This window comes from Peromyscus eremicus, chromosome 10 (genome assembly GCF_949786415.1).
Source record: "Peromyscus eremicus chromosome 10, PerEre_H2_v1, whole genome shotgun sequence".
Lineage (NCBI taxonomy): Eukaryota > Metazoa > Chordata > Mammalia > Rodentia > Cricetidae > Peromyscus > Peromyscus eremicus.
Genome location: NC_081426.1, coordinates 81,133,323 through 81,154,078, shown reverse-complemented (window position 1 = coordinate 81,154,078; position 20,756 = coordinate 81,133,323). Strand labels below are relative to the sequence as shown.

At 39.5% G+C, this 20,756-nt stretch overlaps 1 protein-coding gene across 4 annotated transcripts in view; it reads left to right on the top strand.

Moving 5' to 3' along the window:
• Positions 1 to 2,892: 2,892 nt before the first annotated feature.
• The window catches only part of Ankrd17 (ankyrin repeat domain 17), a 135,043-nt gene continuing 117,179 nt past the window's right edge, over positions 2,893 to 20,756 (top strand). For all 4 annotated transcript variants that reach the window (XM_059274650.1, XM_059274649.1, XM_059274648.1 and 1 more), the window contains exon 1: positions 2,893 to 3,345. In XM_059274650.1, the coding sequence (XP_059130633.1) occupies positions 2,893 to 3,345 (453 nt within the window). The remainder of the gene's footprint in view (positions 3,346 to 20,756) is intronic.

Sequence of the window (20,756 nt, the reverse complement as noted above, 5' to 3'; positions counted from 1 at the left end):
TTCTTTACTAGAAGTACAAAAAAGGGTGTTTCTAACTGGGGTGGCCCTCTTGTTACAATAGTGCTTCAGCTTCTCGAACTCTCTCTTCCGATTCTGAGATCAGCAGCAATATGGTTTCAAGGTTACACGCTCACTGGTATCAAGAGAGTGGAACATAAGCTCAGTAGGACTCAGTCAAGCCTGAAAATGAGCATATTGCTGCCATTCATACCTTTTCTAGAACTCGACCACTTGGACATAAGAACATGAAGAAAACGTGAGATTTAGTTTATCTGTGTGCCCAGGGAGAAATTAATGGCCAGCCGGTATTGCCTACACAGCTACCAAAAGGAGAAAATATAAATATAAATATAAATATAAATATAAATATATATATATATATATATATATATATATATATATATATATATAAAATACAAAAACTATTTAAAAATAGATAAAAGCCATGCCAGGGGACTTGAGTATTGTAATAGTTTGGCCTTATCTGACAAGTCCCAACAAGATCATCATCTCATTTCTAAACAATAAAGCAAGATTTTCTTCCCAAGTAATAAAACTGCATTAAAGATCAATTTTGATAGTAGGACAGATACAGCATACTACCAAGAGTTGATGAGTAAATTTTGATAGCAAAGTGGACACCAGATCTAATTATTTTTTAAAAGAAAATCCCCGTGAAAGAATGAAACTGAGTAAAAGTTACAAAAAAAAAGAGCCACAATTTGTGAAGGACTAAAATCAGGAAAAAGAGCATGGGGGACTGGAACTGGAATATAGTTGGAGAGTTGACCTTGCATAATGGCAAGGAGTTTTGCCGTTCTCTCAACACTGACAAAAGATCAGCACATTTCTAGCATCTGGAAAATGGAAGGAATTTGTAGTCAGTGGCCTTAGTCTTCTTGTGAAATGTGAAGTCAGTCATATCATGCAATGGGGCTGGGATTTAAAGATTGCAAAAGGTATTCAAGTGGAAAGTGAGGCAAAGGTGCTGCAGAATACATAAAATGGACAAGATCCAGCCCAAACCATACAACCTAAGGTTGTAAGAAACCTAATAGTTTTTTTTCCCCCTGCACCAGAATTGAACAAACAGTGGAAAGTAACAGGCAGATGGTTAGCATGTTGTATGTATATTTACACAACACCCACTATCCAGAGCAGCCCCTGGAAACAGAGTTTGATTTCACAGATTACGCACATAGTAGGCACATGATGAGTTTTTGCTTGAATGAATTGATTTAGTCATCCCCAATTCTTCTGTGGTACTCAGTAGAGTACTGGCAACTGCCCACATTTCATATGGTATGCTAGTGCTAAAAAGAAGAAAATGGAAAAAAAAAATCAGGCACTCAGCTAAACTTAGCAATCTTAAAATGGCAACTCTGTCAGTTGAGGCATTCATTTTTTATCTCGTGCCAGTACATCTGTCTTTGATGTTTGCTTCCTTTTTCTTATGCCACTACTCGTACTAGACCAGAAATGGCTAATTCCGAGTTCAATAAGCTACATAAACACGACATGGTGGGTGTACAGACCTATATCAACTCAGCACTTGGGAGGCAGAGTAAGGAAGAGCGCCAGGTCAAGGCTAGCCTGGGCTACACTGGAGCACGTTTCAAGAGGAAAGCTACTTTTCAAACGGTCTGCACGTTTTTTTTTTTTTCAGGTACTTAAAATGAACTCAGAATCCAGACCGAGAGATGCATACAATGCGGGCACAGCTCCCTCATTTACCTCTTCAGAACTCTATGGTCTTAAGACTCCGCTAAATTCCTATTACAAACGTGTAAACACTCAGGTTCAGGAAGTTTATGATCGAGACTAAACTCTGGCGAGGGAGCTGTATAAAGTGAGGACATGGCCGCTGCAAGATACAGCTGAGGGGAAGCTCAGTTTCTTTTTTGAACCCGAAAGGAGTCTCTCTCCTTACACGATCTCTGAAGATCCCAAGCCCTCTGAAGAAAATGGCCAGGCAGGAACGTCTGTCTGTCCAGGAGGTCCGGGGCGAGGTCCCACCTCCCGGATCTGGAAGCCGGGCCTCCCACTCAGCGTAGCAGCCCCGAGCTTCCGCGCTCGCCCCTCATTCCGCCGGGGCCCAGTTGCTCTCCATTCCGCAGCCTGGGCTTCCCTGAACCCACCCATCCCCCGACCCCCGCCCCAGCAAGGCTCGCGGGGGACCCCCCGACTCCGCGCCCGTCGAGTCCGCACTTTGGACCGGGAAGCCGCGGCCGGCGCGCGGCCGCCGCGGCGCGGGCTGATGGCGTCACGGGCGCTTCCGCCTGCGGCTGCGTTCTAATCAGAAGCCAGGAAGGAAGGAAGGAGGGAGGGGAGGGCTGCAGGGCTGTGTGTGTGGGGGAAGTAGCGAGGAGAAGACAAGCCATCCCGGCGCTCGCCCGCCCGCCCGCCCGCCCGCGGCCCCTGCCTGGCCGTCCCCGCTCAGACCCCGTTTCTTTCCCGGCGGGAAGCTACGCCAGACACACGTGCCCCGGCGGCTCCTTCGGGACGCTTGCTCGGCTTTCCCGGGGCACGGCGTTCGCGCTCCGCCTCGCCACCCCCTCCACCTCCACCCTCCCTCCCTCCCCCCCACCATATCGCCCTCCCGCTCTCCCGCTCGCTCGCTCTCTCCCTCCCTCTCTCTCTCCCTCCCTCCCATCGCCAAGCTCCCCGCCCTTAGTATCGCGAGACGAGGTGAGAGCTTGGCGGAGCGGCGGCGGCGGCGGCGGCAGTAGAGGTGACCGAGGCGGTGGTGGTGGTGGTGGTGGCGGCGGCGGCGGCGGCGGTGGCCCGGAGCGCTGTGTCGGCCCCGGCGCGGCCGAAGTCGCGGTAGAGCGGAGCCCCCCCCCCACGCCCCTCCCCCGTCCGCGCCCCCCCTTCCCCCTTCTTCCCGCGGGGATGGAGAAGGCGACGGTTCCGGCGGCGGCGGAGGGAGAAGGGAGCCCCCCGGCGGCGGCGGCGGCGGCGGTGGCGGCCCCCCCCACGGCGGCGGCGGCGGAGGTCGGCGGCGGGGCTCGCTCGGCCTCGTCTCCTCGTGGGATGGTGCGAGTCTGCGACCTGCTCCTGAAGAAGAAGCCACCGCAGCAGCAGCTGCAGCAGCTGCAGCAGCAGCAGCAACCACAGCAGCAGCAGCAGCAGCAGCAGCAGCAGCAGCACCACAAGGCCAAGCGGAACCGGACTTGCCGACCCCCCAGCAGCAGCGAGAGCAGCAGCGACAGCGACAACAGCGGCGGCGGCGGCGGCGGAGGAGGAGGAGGAGGAGGAGGAGGCGGCGGCGGCGGCGGCGGCACCAGCAGCAACAACAGCGAGGAAGAGGAGGACGACGACGACGAGGAAGAGGAGGTTTCTGAGGCAAGGGCCTGGTTTCACCTCGAGGAGGGGAGGAAGGGACCGTGAAGGGCCGAGGGTGGGAAGGGGGGGGGGCTGGCGGCGGGACCGAGTTCTCTCCGGGTTTCGATCTGTCTTGGGGGACCCGGGCTTTCGACGGCCCCCTTTCTTTGCTCGGCCTGAGTCGTGAGGTGTGGGAATGTGGGGGAGGGTAACTGACACGTGGGGGTGGGAGGACCACGGAGTGCAGTGAGTTGGTGAGGAGCTGGCTCTCCTAGGATGCTGCGCACGGGTTAGGGGCCGAGGGATTGCTGAGACTCCCGGGTGGCACGTTGGAGCAGGAGGGTGGTCTCTCTGGGGCCAGTAAGGCCACCTCATTCCCGGGGCGGGGGCGGAGCCAAGGCGGGAGGGGGAAGATAATAGGTAGGAGAGTCTCTGGGGGAACGACTGCGAGCTTGGTAGTTTTCTGTCAGTGTAAGGTGGAGGAGAGCAGTTCTGGAGGGGTGGTGAGGTTGTAATGGACTCGGAGCTAAGTATTTGTGTCTGGGAGAGACACGTGAGAAGCTGTACTTTTCCATACTGTTTTGCTGCAGGGCTTTTTTTTTTTTTTCCCCTTAATAAACTGTTGTGGCTTCTGAAGTAATCTTACCGTCCTCGATTTATGAAAGATTTTGGATGAACCGAACTTATATCCGTATGCATTTACAAATAACTTAGTACATAAAAATTCTGCTTGATGCTCTACGTGTATACGTAAATACATCATCAGGCTCTCCCTTAGTAAGAAATAATTAAACCAGATCCCGTTTTTTTCTTTTTTTCTTCCCTTTTTCCTTTCCAAATACAAGAGTAAGAAGCGACTGCTTTGCACCTAGGCTTGGTTGTAGTGATTGGGGAGGCCTTATGATTTGTCCTAGTGATCTGGTTTCGTAACTGTTAATAGTTTTTTCCTGGGTCTACAGACAGGCGGCGTTGTAGGATCTTGTTCCTCAAAGAAGGCCTTTTAACCCAAAGGCTTAGTGAACCGTACTGATAGCCAACTAAAACTTAGCAGTTATTAACTTTGAAACTAACCCTCTTGTCAGTGTGGAGGAAGGCAGCTGTAAGAGTTGATTAAAACTTAGTTCTAAGAGAGAAGACTAATTTAATTAACCAGAACTACTACCTGCCACTTCCTTCCTTTCCCAGACATGGAGTCTGGTAAGAGCCTGCTCTTGAGATAATTTTTTTCTTTCTTTTTTTCTTCCCATCTAGGTTCTGTTTAAATAGAGAAACACCTTGGAAAGGGAATGAGATTCACCTGTTAGCAATAAGACCAAAGATACTCACTTTTACCCTAGATGAAGCCACATGGTAGACTTCTAAGAGTAGGAATATATACACCAAAACTTCTCCCTTCTGTTATTTCTGTTTGGCCTGTTGTGGTAGGTTTGATTGGGTAGTTTGTACTGTAGGTAGTTTATTTAATAGGATGTTTTGGGATAGTATGTTGCCCAGGCTTCATTAAAAGCATCAGAGACCAACAAAACAAGAGAAAACCAAACATTAATATTGAAACAATGACGAGAAAGATGTGATGGAATCCTTTTCTGTTTTGAAGCTTAGAATTAACCAGTTTTATAAATTTCAGAAGTGGGAAGCATTTTCCCATACTTCTGCTCAGCCTTTTTATTAAAAAGAAATAAGGACAGTAAGGCTTAAAACTAGTTGTGTCTGATAGTTGCAAAAGTAGGAATCAGTGTTTTTAGAGACTCAGAACAGTACTTTGAAAGTGATTTATTTCCTTGTGTCTCCCTTCTGACCTATTTCAAAATCTGGTGCTGAATTTCAGGTTTAGCAGCTGTGAGCAAAATGCAATATGAAGATTTTAAGTTTTCTAACCTTAAGCTCTGATTTGGAACAAGGTCATATACTTAAGGGAATTTTCTGCTGCAAACTCTACATACCTAGGTAGTTTGGTCCACTGGAAGGAACTGGCCTAATAATTCCTTGAAAATGGCTCAAGCTGGTAGATATGTTAATTTTGTAGATTGGATTTTTTTCTTCTGAAAATAAGTATTATATGTATTAACTTTGACCAACTAAGATAGTGTTGATTCTTAATGTGTTTTGTAATGCCATCTGCACAAGCATAAGCAATAGGTTTGTCATTTGTTGAGTGAAATATGTGTCAAAGTTGAGCCATTAAAAATGTGTGCAACACATGATGAATAGGAAAGACAAAAAGGAGTAGTTTTTCTCTCCGCACTTGCCTCCATTCTTTGATCAAAGTGAAGAGAAACCTTAGGGTGCTGTACACTGTAAGTCAGATGGGTGAGTTGTGCAATGCTTCTTTCCACTTTCATTGTCCTGACATGGCATCAGAAGTTTAATTTTCAGGACTTTGGAAGTGTACTTGTTTACCCTTTTCTCCAAATTCATTGTTTTGGCTTACACAGTTTAAAAATGCAGATAACATGATTCTTGAACTAATTCTTCAATAAAAAAAAATCAGAAGATTAGAAGGGAATATGAAAGCTTATACTTTTGCAGTGTTGAACTTGAAAACATGATGGATGTGAAGGATGATTTAACATGACAAAAATACATTGGTGGTTTTGAAGAAATGTTAGCTGGATATTGTCTGTCTGTTGAAAGAGGAAAAATGGAAGAAAAGGAAAATGGATTTAAACAACAGCTTTAAATTAAGTACCTGGTTGCAATTCCTATTTATACATTACAGTAGGTATCCCTAAAGTGTTTGACAACAGGATGGTAATGCCCGATGTTTGCATAGCCTCAGCTGTACCTGGAAAGAACATACACGATTGAAAGCTCTCTCTGTCTTTCTTCCCTTCTGTTTGACACAAGACCTTAGGTTTAAGTTGAAAATGTAATCTTCTAAGCTGTCAATGGGCCACTGACTAGTAAAGAACAAAATATGTTTCCGAATAAAAAACCACATTGTATTTCTTTTGAAATTAGAGTGTTAAATTGAATATTACAAGAAAAAGGTGAAATTGCATAAGTTTATGCTTCATTTCAGAAATAGCATTGCATTCTATTGAACACACTTTTGATATGAGTGGAAGACAGCTTTTTTTAAAGCAGAATTCAGAGGGAGTAAATAAAAGAACTTTTAAGTTCAAGATTGCTATTTGTGTTGAAGAGGGAGGCAGAAAATATAAACATGGTAGAAGTCAATCAGAATTCTACCTATATGTGTAGGAAAGGTGTGGTTTTTACATTAAGAGATACACTTAATGAAGGAATTTAGACAGTGGGCCCAAGTGTAAACAAGTACTGAAAGGATGACTTTCAGCTATAAAAAAGGTAGAGTTGAGAAGGAGAGAGAAGGGAAAAATATTCAAGTTAAGACTCTTGAAAGTAATTTCTTCTTCTTCTTCTTTTAATTAAAAAATGTTAGTTTCCTCTATTGTAAATGCATGAAATCTCAGAATAGCCAAAAGAACGTGCCTGTACTGTTCCCAGTTCTGTTTCAACTGATATGGCATTATTTGTAAAATAGATGATCTTTGAAATATTATTGTCTTATCTTCTGTTTAAAGAGGACTTGATTAAAAACAGAACAAAAAAGGAACAGCATACAGACATGTTCAGTTAATTAGTACCAGTTCTAGGGAGAATCCAGAGTTCATTTAGGAAACCATGAGTTACTTCCTTTCTTGTAGCCAGAGCCTGTGAATAGCTGATGCTTGGATTTTAACATCTTTCAATTTCAATTTTTCTTTCTTTTCTTTCTCTCTCTCTCTCTCTCCTCTCCTCTCCTCTCCTCTCCTCTCCTCTCCTCTCTCTCCTCTCTCTCCTCTCTCTCTCCTCTCTCTCTCCTCTCCCTCCTCTCTCTCCTCTCTCTCAAGACATGGTCTCTATATATAACTCTGGCTATCTTGGAACTCACCCTGTAGACCAGACTGGCCTCAACAAGATCCTCCTGCCTCTTCCTCTCAAGTGCTGGGATTAAAGGCTTGTGCTACTATGCCCAGCAACATCTTTCAATTTCTTAATTACTCTCTTGAGTTATGAGACTTCCCTAACTTAAAATAATTGTCATTGACTGTTGAATGCCTGATAGGTGCTTTAAACCTCCTACTTACATTTATATTCTAACAACATAGTGAAAACTAGTACTTGAGTGCCCACTGTGTGAAGACTTAGCTAATGGTTATGAGCATGGACTATGTGTGGAGTTTGTATTCAGTTCTTTGATCTATCCCTTACGGGTTTTGTGGTCTTGGTCCAGTTACTTAACCTCTATGGCTCATTTTCTTATATGTAAATGGTGATAATAGACCCTACTTTATAGCATTGTTAAGAAAGTGAAAGGAGTTAATAAAGTTTTCATGTTTCTCATTTTATTTTCACTATAACCCTATGAAGTGGATGTCACATTTATTTCATTATTCAAACAAATGAGTACTTACTGTATGCTTAATATTCTGCATTGAATAAGCAATGGTAAGTAAAACTGTTTTAAGACATGTAAGCTAAAAATTTACCAGTGAGTAAACAGAGATTAATAAAATGTAAGAATGAGATTAAATTATATTTTATACACACACACACACACATATATGTGGTTAATTATATATTCTATTTAAGGAATGTGAATTTCAGAAGTACTGAAAATGTTGTGACAGCCAGTGAGATGGCTCAGAGGGTAAAGAGGTTTGCTGTCAAGCCTGATGACTTGAGTTTGATCCCAGGAAATCACATGGTGGAAGGAGGGAACTAACTCTCTGGTAGTCCTTTGACCTCCAGATATTAGCACCCCCCCTCCCATGTTTTTTTGAATGTTAGGACATTCATTTTACAGGCAAAGATACTAGTTTAAAATATATTTAAGTGACCTTGTGAGGGATATATATCTAATGTCAGAACAGGATTTGACATGGGTTTGTTTGATTCAAAACATTTGTTTATCACTCATTTATAAGTAGCCTGAAATTGCAAGATTTATTTATTTTAGGGTTTTTTTTTTCTATTTTTCCCCTTTTTTCCCCACATTGTAGCTATATGCAACTTTTTATTAGATACTCAGAAAGGTCTGTGAATCTGACATCCCTTTATTTGGATCTAACTTTTACAAAGTGCCTCTGAGAAAGTATGTGGTATCAGAGAAGGCCTGCTATGATAAGTAGTGCCTTTCTCCTTTCTTGTGAATCTTTACCTTGAATTGGTGGAGTAGTTGAGAGTGTAGGACTGTCAGGACTAAAGGCAGAAGCTTGCTGTTGCTCCTCATGTCTTCCACTATACAGTAATGTGTGTTGTGTTTTAGAGTCTTACACGTTTCAAGTATCAGTATTACATAAATAGTCCTTGTGGCTACTTACTTTGGAAAATGTTTGGAATTTCATGTCTTAAATTAAAAGAATTTATTTGTAGTTATTTATGTTGGACCCATGTAAGATACTTTAATTGGGTTTTAATTCTTAGGTTAATTGCCCCAAGCTTTATTGTCATCAGAAGTGTATGAGAATGTCCCAGATGTGATTTTCTTTGATATTTAATGATTTATTTAAAATAGTATTTGTATTTTCATAATGGTCAACATTGACTAAAGTTTTATGTTTTTGTTTGAATTTCCTCTTTCATCCCTTACATATTGTGCTTCTTTGTCTTGGTGATTTGTGTGTGCTATTTATATTTATGGGTATTCTTTATATTGTTCCACATACTCTCTTTATATTTTCACAATATGAAAAAGGATTTTGCTTAGTAAATTGTATTATTATTTTATGACTCATAAAACACTTCACACAGAGACCTTCCTTGATTCCATATGTGAAAGATTCTTACAACTTTTCTCTTGGTACTGTTTTGCTTTCCAGAGGTAACTTGGTGCTCCTTTTAGATGTAGGATTTGATTGTGTTCATTTCTTTCCTACTCTTTCCATAGCAGTTGACTAGCCCTGCTTCTTAAAAGAACTTCAGCCTTTCTTTGTTTCTTTTTCTCCTGTTCCTGTGTTTACTAGCTGTCTTTAGTTGATCATCTTGCTTCCCCTTCTCCACATCAGTGCACGTCCTACGAGTATTTACTTTACTGCTTTTTTTGTGGGTGTATTTGGAGTCTGATCTTAGGTGATTTTGTCTCTTCATCTGCTTTGTTATATTATCTATATGCCAGTCACCTTCTCAACTTTTGTTCTTGACAGTTGAGCTCAGGCTTCTGGCCATCCAACATTTGTATACACCTTTCTTCCCACACCTAATCTTTCCTTTAAGTAAATCAGTTCAAAACCCCACCCAGCTATTATATACAGCTTAAAGTAGACGTCACCAGGTCAGTACTCTGCAAGCAAAAAAAAAAAAAAAAAAAAAAAAAAAGAAAAGAAAAAAAGTCTCTGTTGCCTACCCCATTGTACAGTGGAGATTAGGAACAGAGTAACTGTGATCAGAGTTCTTTAGAGAAGAGAAGGAAGCACACAGCAGTCATTGGGCCATATTCATAATGAGTTCCTTCTGGGACAGCAGTTGTGAGAGCTGTATGCTGGCAACTGGGCAAGGTCCGTAGTTGGACTCATTTTTTTCCCCTTGGGAGGATTGTTTTTTCACTGTTGTCTGTGCCCTCGACTTTGTTTTTTTGGGTGACTTTTTCTTGACCATGTCTGAAACGTAGTGGGTACTGGAAAGTTATGACAACCCTAGGAACATCATTGCTTTGTAGCCCTGTGTATCATGTTTGTGTGTGTGTGGGGGGGGGGGAGTTGTTTTTTGTTTTTGTTGTCTCCCTTTCTCTGATACTGCAGGTATAGTCCTTGTAAACATCCATAGATCTAAGTTCAGATCACAGATCTAGTAGTTTTTACTGCTCTATCACCTCTTAAGTTGTGCTGCCTAGTAGACTCTGTGGCTGCTGAGCCCTTGAATGTGGTTAGTGGCATCTAAGAGTCTGAGTTTATAATCTTATTTAGTTTTTAAACAACTTTTAAGTAGTCATGTAGAGCCAGCCATTGGTTACCATATAAAATAGTGTAAATATAGAATATCTCTATCAGCATAGAACATTCTGATAGCTCTTTTACCTTGGAGTGTTGACTTGATCTGGAAAAAAAAATCTAATGTATATAGCTTACCAACCAAAATGACTATGCCCCAGATTACCAGGATTGAATTATATATCTCAGGCTATGTCTGCATTTAGTGATAAAGTCTTTAAAAGAGTAATTAAGATTAAATCAGGTCCTCTAGTCTGACTGGTTTCCCTATAAAAGGAAGTTTAATTACAGACACCAGATGTGCACACAGAAAAAAAGGCTAAGTAAAGATGAAGGAAGAAGGTGATCATCTGCAAGCAAGGCAAGGAGTCTCCTGAGAGACCAGATCTATTGATAGCCTGGTCTTAGACTTCTAACCTTCATAACTGGGAGAAAATGCTGTTTGAGCCACCCAATCTATGTTATTTTGTGCTAGTGAATTAATATGCATCCTTTGAGAAATAGGAAACAGAAGGATGGTTATGGATAGCTTCCTTTGAAGAATTGACCAAGGAATTGTAACTGTTTCTTTTCGTTTATATCCTATTGGTCAGAACTTAATTTAGTATTTAGTTCTTGCTATTTGACTGTGTGTCCAGATAAAGCTTGTGGGGGAACTGGCTTTATATTGCAAGAAGGACTGACTGGATTTGGGGGATAATTAATACCTTACAAAGTTTTAGGATCACCTTGTCCTTTTAGCTAATAAATACAAGAGAAAATGTCTCTACTGGTTTCCTGAATTAATTTTGTTGGCCTAGCTTGGTTCTTGGTTTCATCCTAGAAAAAGATGCGTCATTCAGGACCTGCAGTGTTTGCTACGTAGAAGGTGAGCCAGGGGAGTTTATTCTCACCCAGTCTCATGGAATGGTTTCCATTGCTAAAATGACATGGTAGGACAATGAAAAGGGAGAGCATAGAACTTCCTAACCATTGTGCGTTTGTTGCTACCATCCCATTAGGCTGGCTGTTATCGTACTTAGATTTCACAGTACCCTCCTCATTTGTTCTCCTACCTGGCAGGCACACTACCCTCTTTCCCCTCATCTCTCCTTTCCCCTTTCCATCTTTTCTCCCTCTATCTCATTCAGTCCTCATGTAACAAGTGGCTAATCTTGCTGAAATATAGGTCATTACTTGAATACTGTTCTTAGAATAAAATTGAAGCTTTTAATTTGGTCTGCAAGACTTTTTATGACTGCTTCCATTGTTGTAGTCTCATTTTGTATCCCTTTTAGCCCATTCTTATCTTTGTCATTCTGAGCTAGAAGGTCCTGTAGTGGGGGTCTTTTACCTAGGATATTCTTCCCTTGGCTCTTGACTTTTCTTTTTCTTTAAAAAATTTTATTACTTTATGCATATGGATGTTTTGCCTGTATGTGTGTCTATGCACCACTTGCATGCCTGTGGCTTGTGAAAGTCAGAAGAGGGTGTCAGATCCCCTGGAACTGGAGTTACAGGTAGTTGTGAACGACCATGTGGATTTTGGGGATTGAATCCAGGTCCTCTGAAAGAGCAGCCAGTGTGCTCTTAACCACTGAGCTGTCTGTGTAGCCCCTCTTGATTTTTCTTGATTTTACCCTTCAGGTTTCAAAGTAGATTCTTCAACTCTCTGGATTATTGAGGGAGACTTGCCCTTCTACATCTCTTCTACCTTTTCGTTTCTACCTCTAAGTTGACTAGGATGAGAAACAGAAGTCCTATATTGATTCTTCACTAGGCTTTAGCAGTAAGTATTTCAGTGGATTTTGAAGCCTGTTTGTTAACACTTTTAAAAGGTGTGTGTGTGTTTACTTGTTTACTATGCCCAAATATCAAAGTCTTTTATTCCCGTGTCCATGTCAGCTTTAATCGTCAGTTGACGCTTGTAAAATTGCTGAGGTTTGGTGAGGGGTGTGTGTGTATGTGTGTCTGTGTCTGTGTCTGTCTGGCTGTGCTGGTGACATGGACATGTGCTAGTGGAGGTTCAGGATCTATTCCTTGATTGCTCTCCCTACTGCATTATAAACCTGGGTCTGTTACTTGAACCTACAACTCACTGATTTAGCTAGTGTAGCTTGTTCTAGATATCTACCTCATTTCTGCCTCCTATATGTTACCAGATGACCAGGATTACCAGATGGGCTGCCATGCCTGCCCAGCTTTGACATGAGTGTTGGGGACCCAACTCTGTTCCTTATGCTTGCACAGGAAGTGCTTTTCCTACCGAGCCATCTCCTCATCCTCTAGAAATTGCTGTCTTTTTAATTGAAAAGTCCTAAGTGTCTGGTTTCATGTGATGAGGTGTAATACTCTAGGCTTCTTTAATGTCTTACAAGATAGTTGTCAGTCACTGATCTTGTTTGTCCAGAATTTGGATTCTAACCTGCCAGATACGCTCTAGAATTAATCTTTTGCAAATTGCCACAAATATTTTTATGTGTTTTGATAGGTTATGCATTATTCCATAATGTGTAACACTGTGAAAAGCCTAACCCATAAACACAATGTGCTTCTATTTTTCAGGCTCTTCATCTTTCTCTACTAAAGTTATGCAGTTATATAGTGTGTGGGGGTTTTTTTGTTTTGTTTTGTTTTTAAATACAATTTTATGTGCCTGCATGTATGTCTGTATAAGGGTGTGGAATCCCCTGGAACTGGAGTTACAAACAGTTGTGAGCTGTCATGTGTGTGCTGGGGATTGAACCCAGGTCCTCTGAAACTACAGCCAGTGTCTTAATTCCTGAGCCGACTTCAGCTCCAGGTTTCCTTATGTTGCCCTGCCTGTCCTGGAACTTCACTGTGTAGACCAGGCTGGCCTTGAACTCACAAGAATTCTACCTGTCTCTGTCTCCTCAGTGCTGAGATTAAATGTGTGCACCAGCGTGTCTGACAAGTTACTCAGTTTTTATACAGCTTTTACACACTTATTGTGGATTGTTTTATAGTTCTTATTACTGTCATGAATTGTATCTTTTCTTTCTTTATACCTTTTAGTTACTGTTGAAATATGGACATTTGATTTTGATACTTTTATCTTCTACATGACAGTTGAATTCTTAGTTTGTTCTCTTTAATTTTTAAATTGTCATGTTGATTCCAGTGTATTATTTCTGTCTTGTTTTCCAATTTTTATGCCAATTTTTTTTTCTCTCTCTTACTGTGTCAGTTTTAAGTGTCCCAAAGTGTCCATTATCAGAGCTAATGAGGCCTGTCCTTGTCTTCCCTTACTGTAATGGGGCTGTGTCACCATTAAGTATAGTGCTTTTTTTTTTTTTATAGCAATATAGTGTATCTTTCTGTTAGCTCATTTAAGTTTTGCCAGAAACAATAACATTTATCAAAATTTTTTATTAGGAATTTGCGTTTGTGGGGCTTGTCTGTTTATTGGTTTGAGATAGGGTCTAGTCATATTGTCCAGGCTTGCTTCAAACTCACAGTCTTCTTGCCTCAGTCTCCTTAATGCTGGTAATAAAGATGTGTGTTACCACACCCAACTGAAATGCATTTTGATGTGTATTAAAATGGTTATTAAGCTCTCTACTCCCCTGTTCACACGCAGTGATAGATGACCTAACACTAATCTGTGGTTAGAATACTTGGTATTATTTACTATTTACTATTTTAACACATTTTTGGATTTGATTTCAGAAACATTCTAACATCCATTTTGCCAATTGTCTATTTCACTTTAGATTTATTAAGTCTTCTAGGAAAAACTACTTTCTTCCTCACAACAGTCTTGTAAAGATTTATCTATTACAGATTCCTTTTATATTTGTTTTCTTTAAAAAACACTTTTAGATGTATGACAGTTTGCCTGCATTTATGTATATGTATCATGTATTTGCCTTGTACCCATGGAGGCCAGAAGAGGTCTTGAATCCCCTGGAATTGGAATTATGGATGGTTGTGAGCCACTGTGTGGGTTCTGGGAACTGACTGACACTCAAGAGTGCTTGAAATGAGTTTGATTACTATGCCTAGTAATTTTTTAAACTAATCCATGCCTCGTATAATAGCTAACTTTTTCTTAAATTATAAACAATGCTAAGTAAAATCTTACTGGTTTTAAAGTGTCAGTTCAGTAGTGTCAGGAAATTTTACATTGTTCTGCAACAGATCTCCAGAACTTTTTCATCTTGCAAAGTCGAAAGTGTACTGCACATCCATTGAAGAACTCTACATTGCCCTGCTAACATTTATGTAGACTCATGGAGGGAGCCTATATATATATATATATATATATATATATATATATATATATATATATATATATATATTTCCAAATAGTTAATGAATTGACTTAGGTATTGCAACGCTATCCCCTCCCATGTTTGAAGTGTTACCTTTCTTTCATGTTTGCACAGTAGAATAATGCATCAAATTGTATTTCCTCGGTGTGTTCATATTTAATATGTACCTCATTTGTATATGCTGAAGACCCCTCACACAAAATATTTAGGGGCTGTAAAAAACTGAGTATAACATACCTGTAATCCCAGTGCTGAGGATATGGAAGACTGGAGGGAGGGTCTCAATCTAGCTGAGCTCTAGGTTACGCGAGAGACTTTGCCTCAAAAAATAAGGAGAAGCAATTGAGACATATGTGTCTAGTTTACCTCTGGCCTGCATATTCATGCACACCCACACAAATGTGCACATGTACACATGAACATGTCTACACGCAGGAAAATTAGTTACTTACACTAATCAGTTTCACATGTTCTTTGATAAATAGGTAACATTTGTGAGCGGCTTATGGTTGACAAACTAATTTTATGTGTTTTTCATTTAACCCAGGTGTTTGCTTGGTTTGCTGTACAGGGCATTGAATGCAGGACCTAGTTCATGTTAAGTACCACCAGGTTAAATACTCATGTTTGTTTGTTTGTTTTGGGGGACAGGGTCTTGATATTAGCCCAGACTGGCTTCATTGTCAGAATTTTCCTGCCTCAGCCTCCAGGATTGATTATAGACAAGTACCACCATATCTGGCACATGGGGTGGTCTTTGGTTGCAATTTTTCTTCCTTCTGTGCAGGCCTGACTTCTTTCCTTCTTCCCTCTCTTTATAGATATATACATAGGTAGAGCTTTTATTAAGAAGAGCGGCAGCCACTTGTAGTGTCCTTTTTGTGATCTTCTAGATCAGTGGTTCTCAACCTTCCTAATGCTGCAACCCTTTAATATAGTTCCTCATGTTGTGGTGACCCCAACCATAAAATTATTTCATTGCTACTTCATAACTGTAATATTGCCACTATTATGAATCTTAATGTAAAATTGTGATTTGCAGGATATCTGATAAGCGACCCTAGAGGGGTTGAGAACTGCTGATGTAGATTTTCTTCGGACCTTTTACTTGACCTACTATACTCCATACAGTTAGTGCAGGATGGACAGACTGAAATTTTGTAGTTCTCTTCAGCTTTCGTTCTGGTCACTTTAAGTTTGTTTTGAAATTTTTTTATTTTAAAGTATTTCAATTTTATTTTACTTGAGTTTGATATTGAATCTAAAGGCAGTATGCATATTAGGCAAGCACTCTTAGCCCTGAACTAAGATATGTTTCATTCTGTTGAGAATAGGACAACATCCTTTAAGGAAAATCTTTGAGAAGTTTCTACGAATCACTACCATAAAATTGCTGGAAGTATTCAATTTAATGTTGTAATCTTAAAGGGACATTATGTTAATTTTCTTTGCTAAGTTACATAATAAATGCTGACTGAAAGCTTAAACAGTAGAGTAAGATGGAGAATAATAATTGAAAGTCTTTCTTATATATCAAGTATGTTCTTAAGCTTAATATTTTGGCTTTTCCTGTACATTTTCATACAGATACATAAATGCATATTTATAGAATCAAAGTTTGGTTATGCATAAATGAGAATATTTAAGAAATACTCCCTGAACCTTTCTTAATTAGTATCCTAGACTCTACATGTGAAAAACTCTGTGTGTGTGTGTGTGTGTGTGTGTGTGTGTGTGTGTGTGTGTAGTATTCCCTTGTTTTCCAGTTTGGAAATTTTGTTGTTTCTGATGTTTTGCCATTTTGATCATTTCTGTGAATATATATGTGCTTTTAGTATTATGGTACAACCTAATGTTAGTGGTGAAATTTCTACACCAGGTACATGGGGCTTTTAATAAAACATTGTTATTGTGTGTATGCGTGTTACCTGTTGCCATGCTGTCTGTTTGTGGAAAGAGGTCAGGACATTTTGGTGGAGTCTATTTTCTCTACCTTTATGTGGGATCAAACAGATTACCAGGCTTGCATGGAAAGCTCCTTTACCTCTGTTGAGCATCTTGTTGGTCCCAGGGGTCTGTTTTTTTATCTGTCATTTTATTATTCACGTCAACCCAGAATTTTGAAACCGTAGTGGCTCTTTGTTAGATGTCTGTGTACAAGATTGAAAGCCAGATTACAAGCCCTGTTCTAGTCATATGTATTAATTTGGGGAGAATTCCATTGACTGCTTCATCCACAAATATTACATCTCTGCATATTTAGTAATTGGAAATAACCCAAATTATATTTTAGTTAGTACTTACTAAGTACTGAACATAGTTTTGATTGCTTTATGTATATTCCATAATGGTAGGCCTCAACACTCCATTTTTTTTCGTTGGTCAAGACATGCAGATGACTTTCTGAAGGTAGGATAAGTGGTAGAGATGGAATATGGACAGTGTCCATTACAGTCAGCTTCCTTAGCAACGCCTTTGTTCTCATGCCCCCTTCCTATCCTTCTACAGCCTTTCTAGTAATTGCTCTACAAAATGGATTTTTGTATAAATTGTAGAGCCTAGCAGATTATTTCATTTCTCATTTGGGTCTTCTTTCAGATCTATAAGAATGATTTCTTAGTCTACTTTAGGTGTAAGATCTGCTCCTTAGCCTCAAAAGTGTCTTGTTAATTTTTTTCTGTTCTATTTCATCATGTTGGTTCCCTAACCTCCATCTTAAAAACATTCATGTGACTGATCTTGAGGTTGAATTTATAGGTTGTGAAAGGTGATCAGCAAATCATATACTGTCTTTTCACTATTACTAAACATCATAGAAAAATACATACCCTGTGGATAACCTGGTATTGTAAGTTCTCAAATGTGAATTGGGAAGAATGCCCATGCTGCCAGGTCAATATGACATGTAAACTGAAGCTTTCAGATCCTCAAAACAAAAGGAACCTTGTTAAACTTTTTTTTAGTACAATACAATCTGTTGTGTGACAGATTGTATATGAAATGGTTGTGAACTTATTAGGGTTTCCATAAATACTGTTGTTAGAATTGAAAGGTAAGGAATTTTAGAGAGCCTTGTGAAAATGTAATTATTTTTAAAGTAACGTTTATTTGTGTGTGCTTGCCATGGCATACAGGTGGGAGTGAGGGACAGTTTGCAGGCACCACTTCCCTCCTTTTACCCTGTGGATTCTGGGGATTGAGCTCAGGCTACCAGGCTTGGTGTTTGATCCACTGAGCCACATTGATTGGTAGCCTTTGACTAATTTTTTTCTTTGTAAGTTTAGAAAGAACTCTTACTTATTTCTCTTTCCAATTTTATTTAATGTCATTATTTTACTGAATTTATATATTGTCAGTAAAATGAATGTGCATTATTTTAAGTGGCTATGATATCACAGGCTAAGAACTTGCGTGGGTTCTATAATAAGGAGTTCACAAAATGTTGATTATTTGGTTTAGACAGGATTGTGTTCTGGATTTACTAGGTCTTTAGAATTTAAATAGAATACATTTTTAACTTCCTTTAGAACTTTAAAATTTTAATAATTCATTATATTGTTAATTTTCTGTGGCTAATAAATTAGCGAATTTATTCTTATGAGTTCTTTGCTATAGGCTTAGCAAGTAAGGCTAGGGTTTGGGATAAAATGGCCAAGTATCAAAACAAAGATATGAACATGATACTTTATTTAAAATTATGTTTATGTATGTATGTATTTATTTTGTATGCCTAGCTAACTCTGTTAGGCTTGGTACTAAGTAAGCCATCTCACTGGCCCTGCATATGCTGTTTTCTTAACCTCAGACCCTTTAACACATAGTCCTCACTTTGTGGACTCTTCTCTCTTACTTTTACTTTAATCTGCCTCCACACAACTACTTTACAGTTCAGGATCCCCTTTACCACTCAGCTTAGCTTTCTGTCTCCAGGAGTATCTGAATTCTCTTAGTAATGCAGTTGAAGTTGTGAATGTGCCTTACTTAGTATCATGAAGTTCTTATCCATGTTAGCCTTAGCCTGGCTCTCTTTTATACCAAGACCTAAATACAGACTTGGTATTGCAGTGCTTTTGTCTTATATATGAGAATGCTAGTTTTTTATTCTGTGGAGCCCAGAAAAACAGTCTTGCTTAAGAAAACGAGCAATGTTTAGGTTTGTGTGTCGTAGTGAAATAATAATATTGACCTCAATACTGTAACAAGTTTTTTTAAAAAATATTTTTATTTTATATGTATATGATGTTTTGCTTGCATATGTGTCTATGTAACACTTGTGTGCCTGTGGAGGCCAGAAGAGGACATCAGATCCCTTGGAACTGGACTTACAGAAGGCCATGTGGGTATAGGTCGTCTGGAAGAAGCCAGAACTCTTAACCACTGAGGTCCCCCCCCCTCCCCCCTAAATCTTTACGAAGATTTTAATCAAAGATAGTAAGAAGAGCAGTCATTCTAATATCTTTAAAACCAGGCATGTACAAATATTGTGCTATACTTGAAGTTGCATTTAATTTTGAAATAACCCATTGTGTTTGCGTTTCTGCTCTAGAATTATTTCTCCTGGAAAGGATATGAAATTGAGCTAGTATCTTATTTTACAATCCTTCTTTAGTATTTCCTGATTGGGGCAAGTTATTATTTAGTCTCAGTTTCTTCATATTTGATCTAATGAACTTTTTAACAAGGTTTCTCTAAATCAGGATTTTTTAATTTTTCAACTCGGGACCCTTTTCCCTTGAATTTTCACATCTTCTGGATATATATACTTAGGTGCATAAAATAGGTATACAAATAAAACATTTATTGATTCCTTTGGTATACATATAATTTTATCATTTATTAAAGATGAAGGCTAATTTACATACTAGTAAGGTAGATCTGCTTATTTTTACAAAGGGGATTGAATCTTGGCTAACTATTTGATATTGCAGCACACAACATTTTCTACATTCTATAGAATTCATTGATGGCATTGATTTTATAGTCATCAGTGCTGAGAAAGCTGCTTTGTATAAATGAAGAGCACAGAGTGGCAAAAATATGTCTAGGGCCACCTCAGAAATCTTTGAAAGTTCTGCTCTAATCCAGAGTGAAAACCTTATTTATTGTTTTTTTTTTTTTCTTTTTTTTTTTTTTGAGACAAGGTTTTTCTGTGTAGCTTTGGAGCCCTTCCTGGAACTCACTCTGTAGACCAGGCTGGCCTCAAACTCACAGAGATCTGCCTGCCTCTGCCTCCCGAGTGCTGGGATTAAAGGTGTGTGCTACCACCGCCCCGCCATTAAATTTTTTTTTTTTATGATACCTTGGACAATTCATACAGTATTCTTAAAGATCAAATATTATAATGCAGTATTACCTAAAAGACACTAATTTAATACATGCTGAAAAATGATGATAGGAAAATATTATGTCTTTGTTTTCCATATATAAATATGTTTTTATGAGTCCATAAAACTTTGTAAGTACAGTAAGAAACACTTTTAATTCAAAGTGTATCTATCTGATAGTCCTTAGTTAGGCATTTAATCTTTGTTGGTTGCAGTTGAATGTTGTATTCAGAACCAAGGGCTGCAGTGCAGTTGTGTCAGGCAACGTGGTTGAAAGCTGCCAGAAACATACTGGATTCATTCAGTATTTGTTTTTAAATCTTGCTTGTTGTGCATTTAGAACTTTGTTCTTTTGAGACAGCATCTTATCCTATAATACAGGCTGCCTTGGAACTGGCTTCAGTAGACCTGGCTGGCCTCAAACTTAACAAAGCTCCACTGGACTGCCTCCCAAATACTTATATTAAAGGATTGTAGCCTATGCCTATTTTTTTCTTGGTTTTTGTTTGTTTGTTTGTTTTCCAGAAACTGTTGTGTTGCCTTTTTTTTTTTTCAATCCACACATTCAGTTACATGACCTGTAGGGTTGTGACCCACAGATTAAGAAGCTGGACTTTATAAAGAATGAAGATATTTTTGAAGATATTAAATGAAGTTAATTTAATACATGGTTTTACATGTTACTTGGTAACTTATTTTCACTTTAATCCATATATAAAATTCTGGAACAAAGTTGGAATTGTTCTTTTTTATTCAGAAACAATTCTCTTTACCTTTTTAAGGTTGTGGTCAGCTGTTTCCTTTCCTCTGCCCCTAGTAATTATGTAAGTTACCTACAGAAATTCCCATAGGAGGGCTATCAGGAAACCTTTGAGAGTCTATAGCTGGTTAGAATGCTTTAT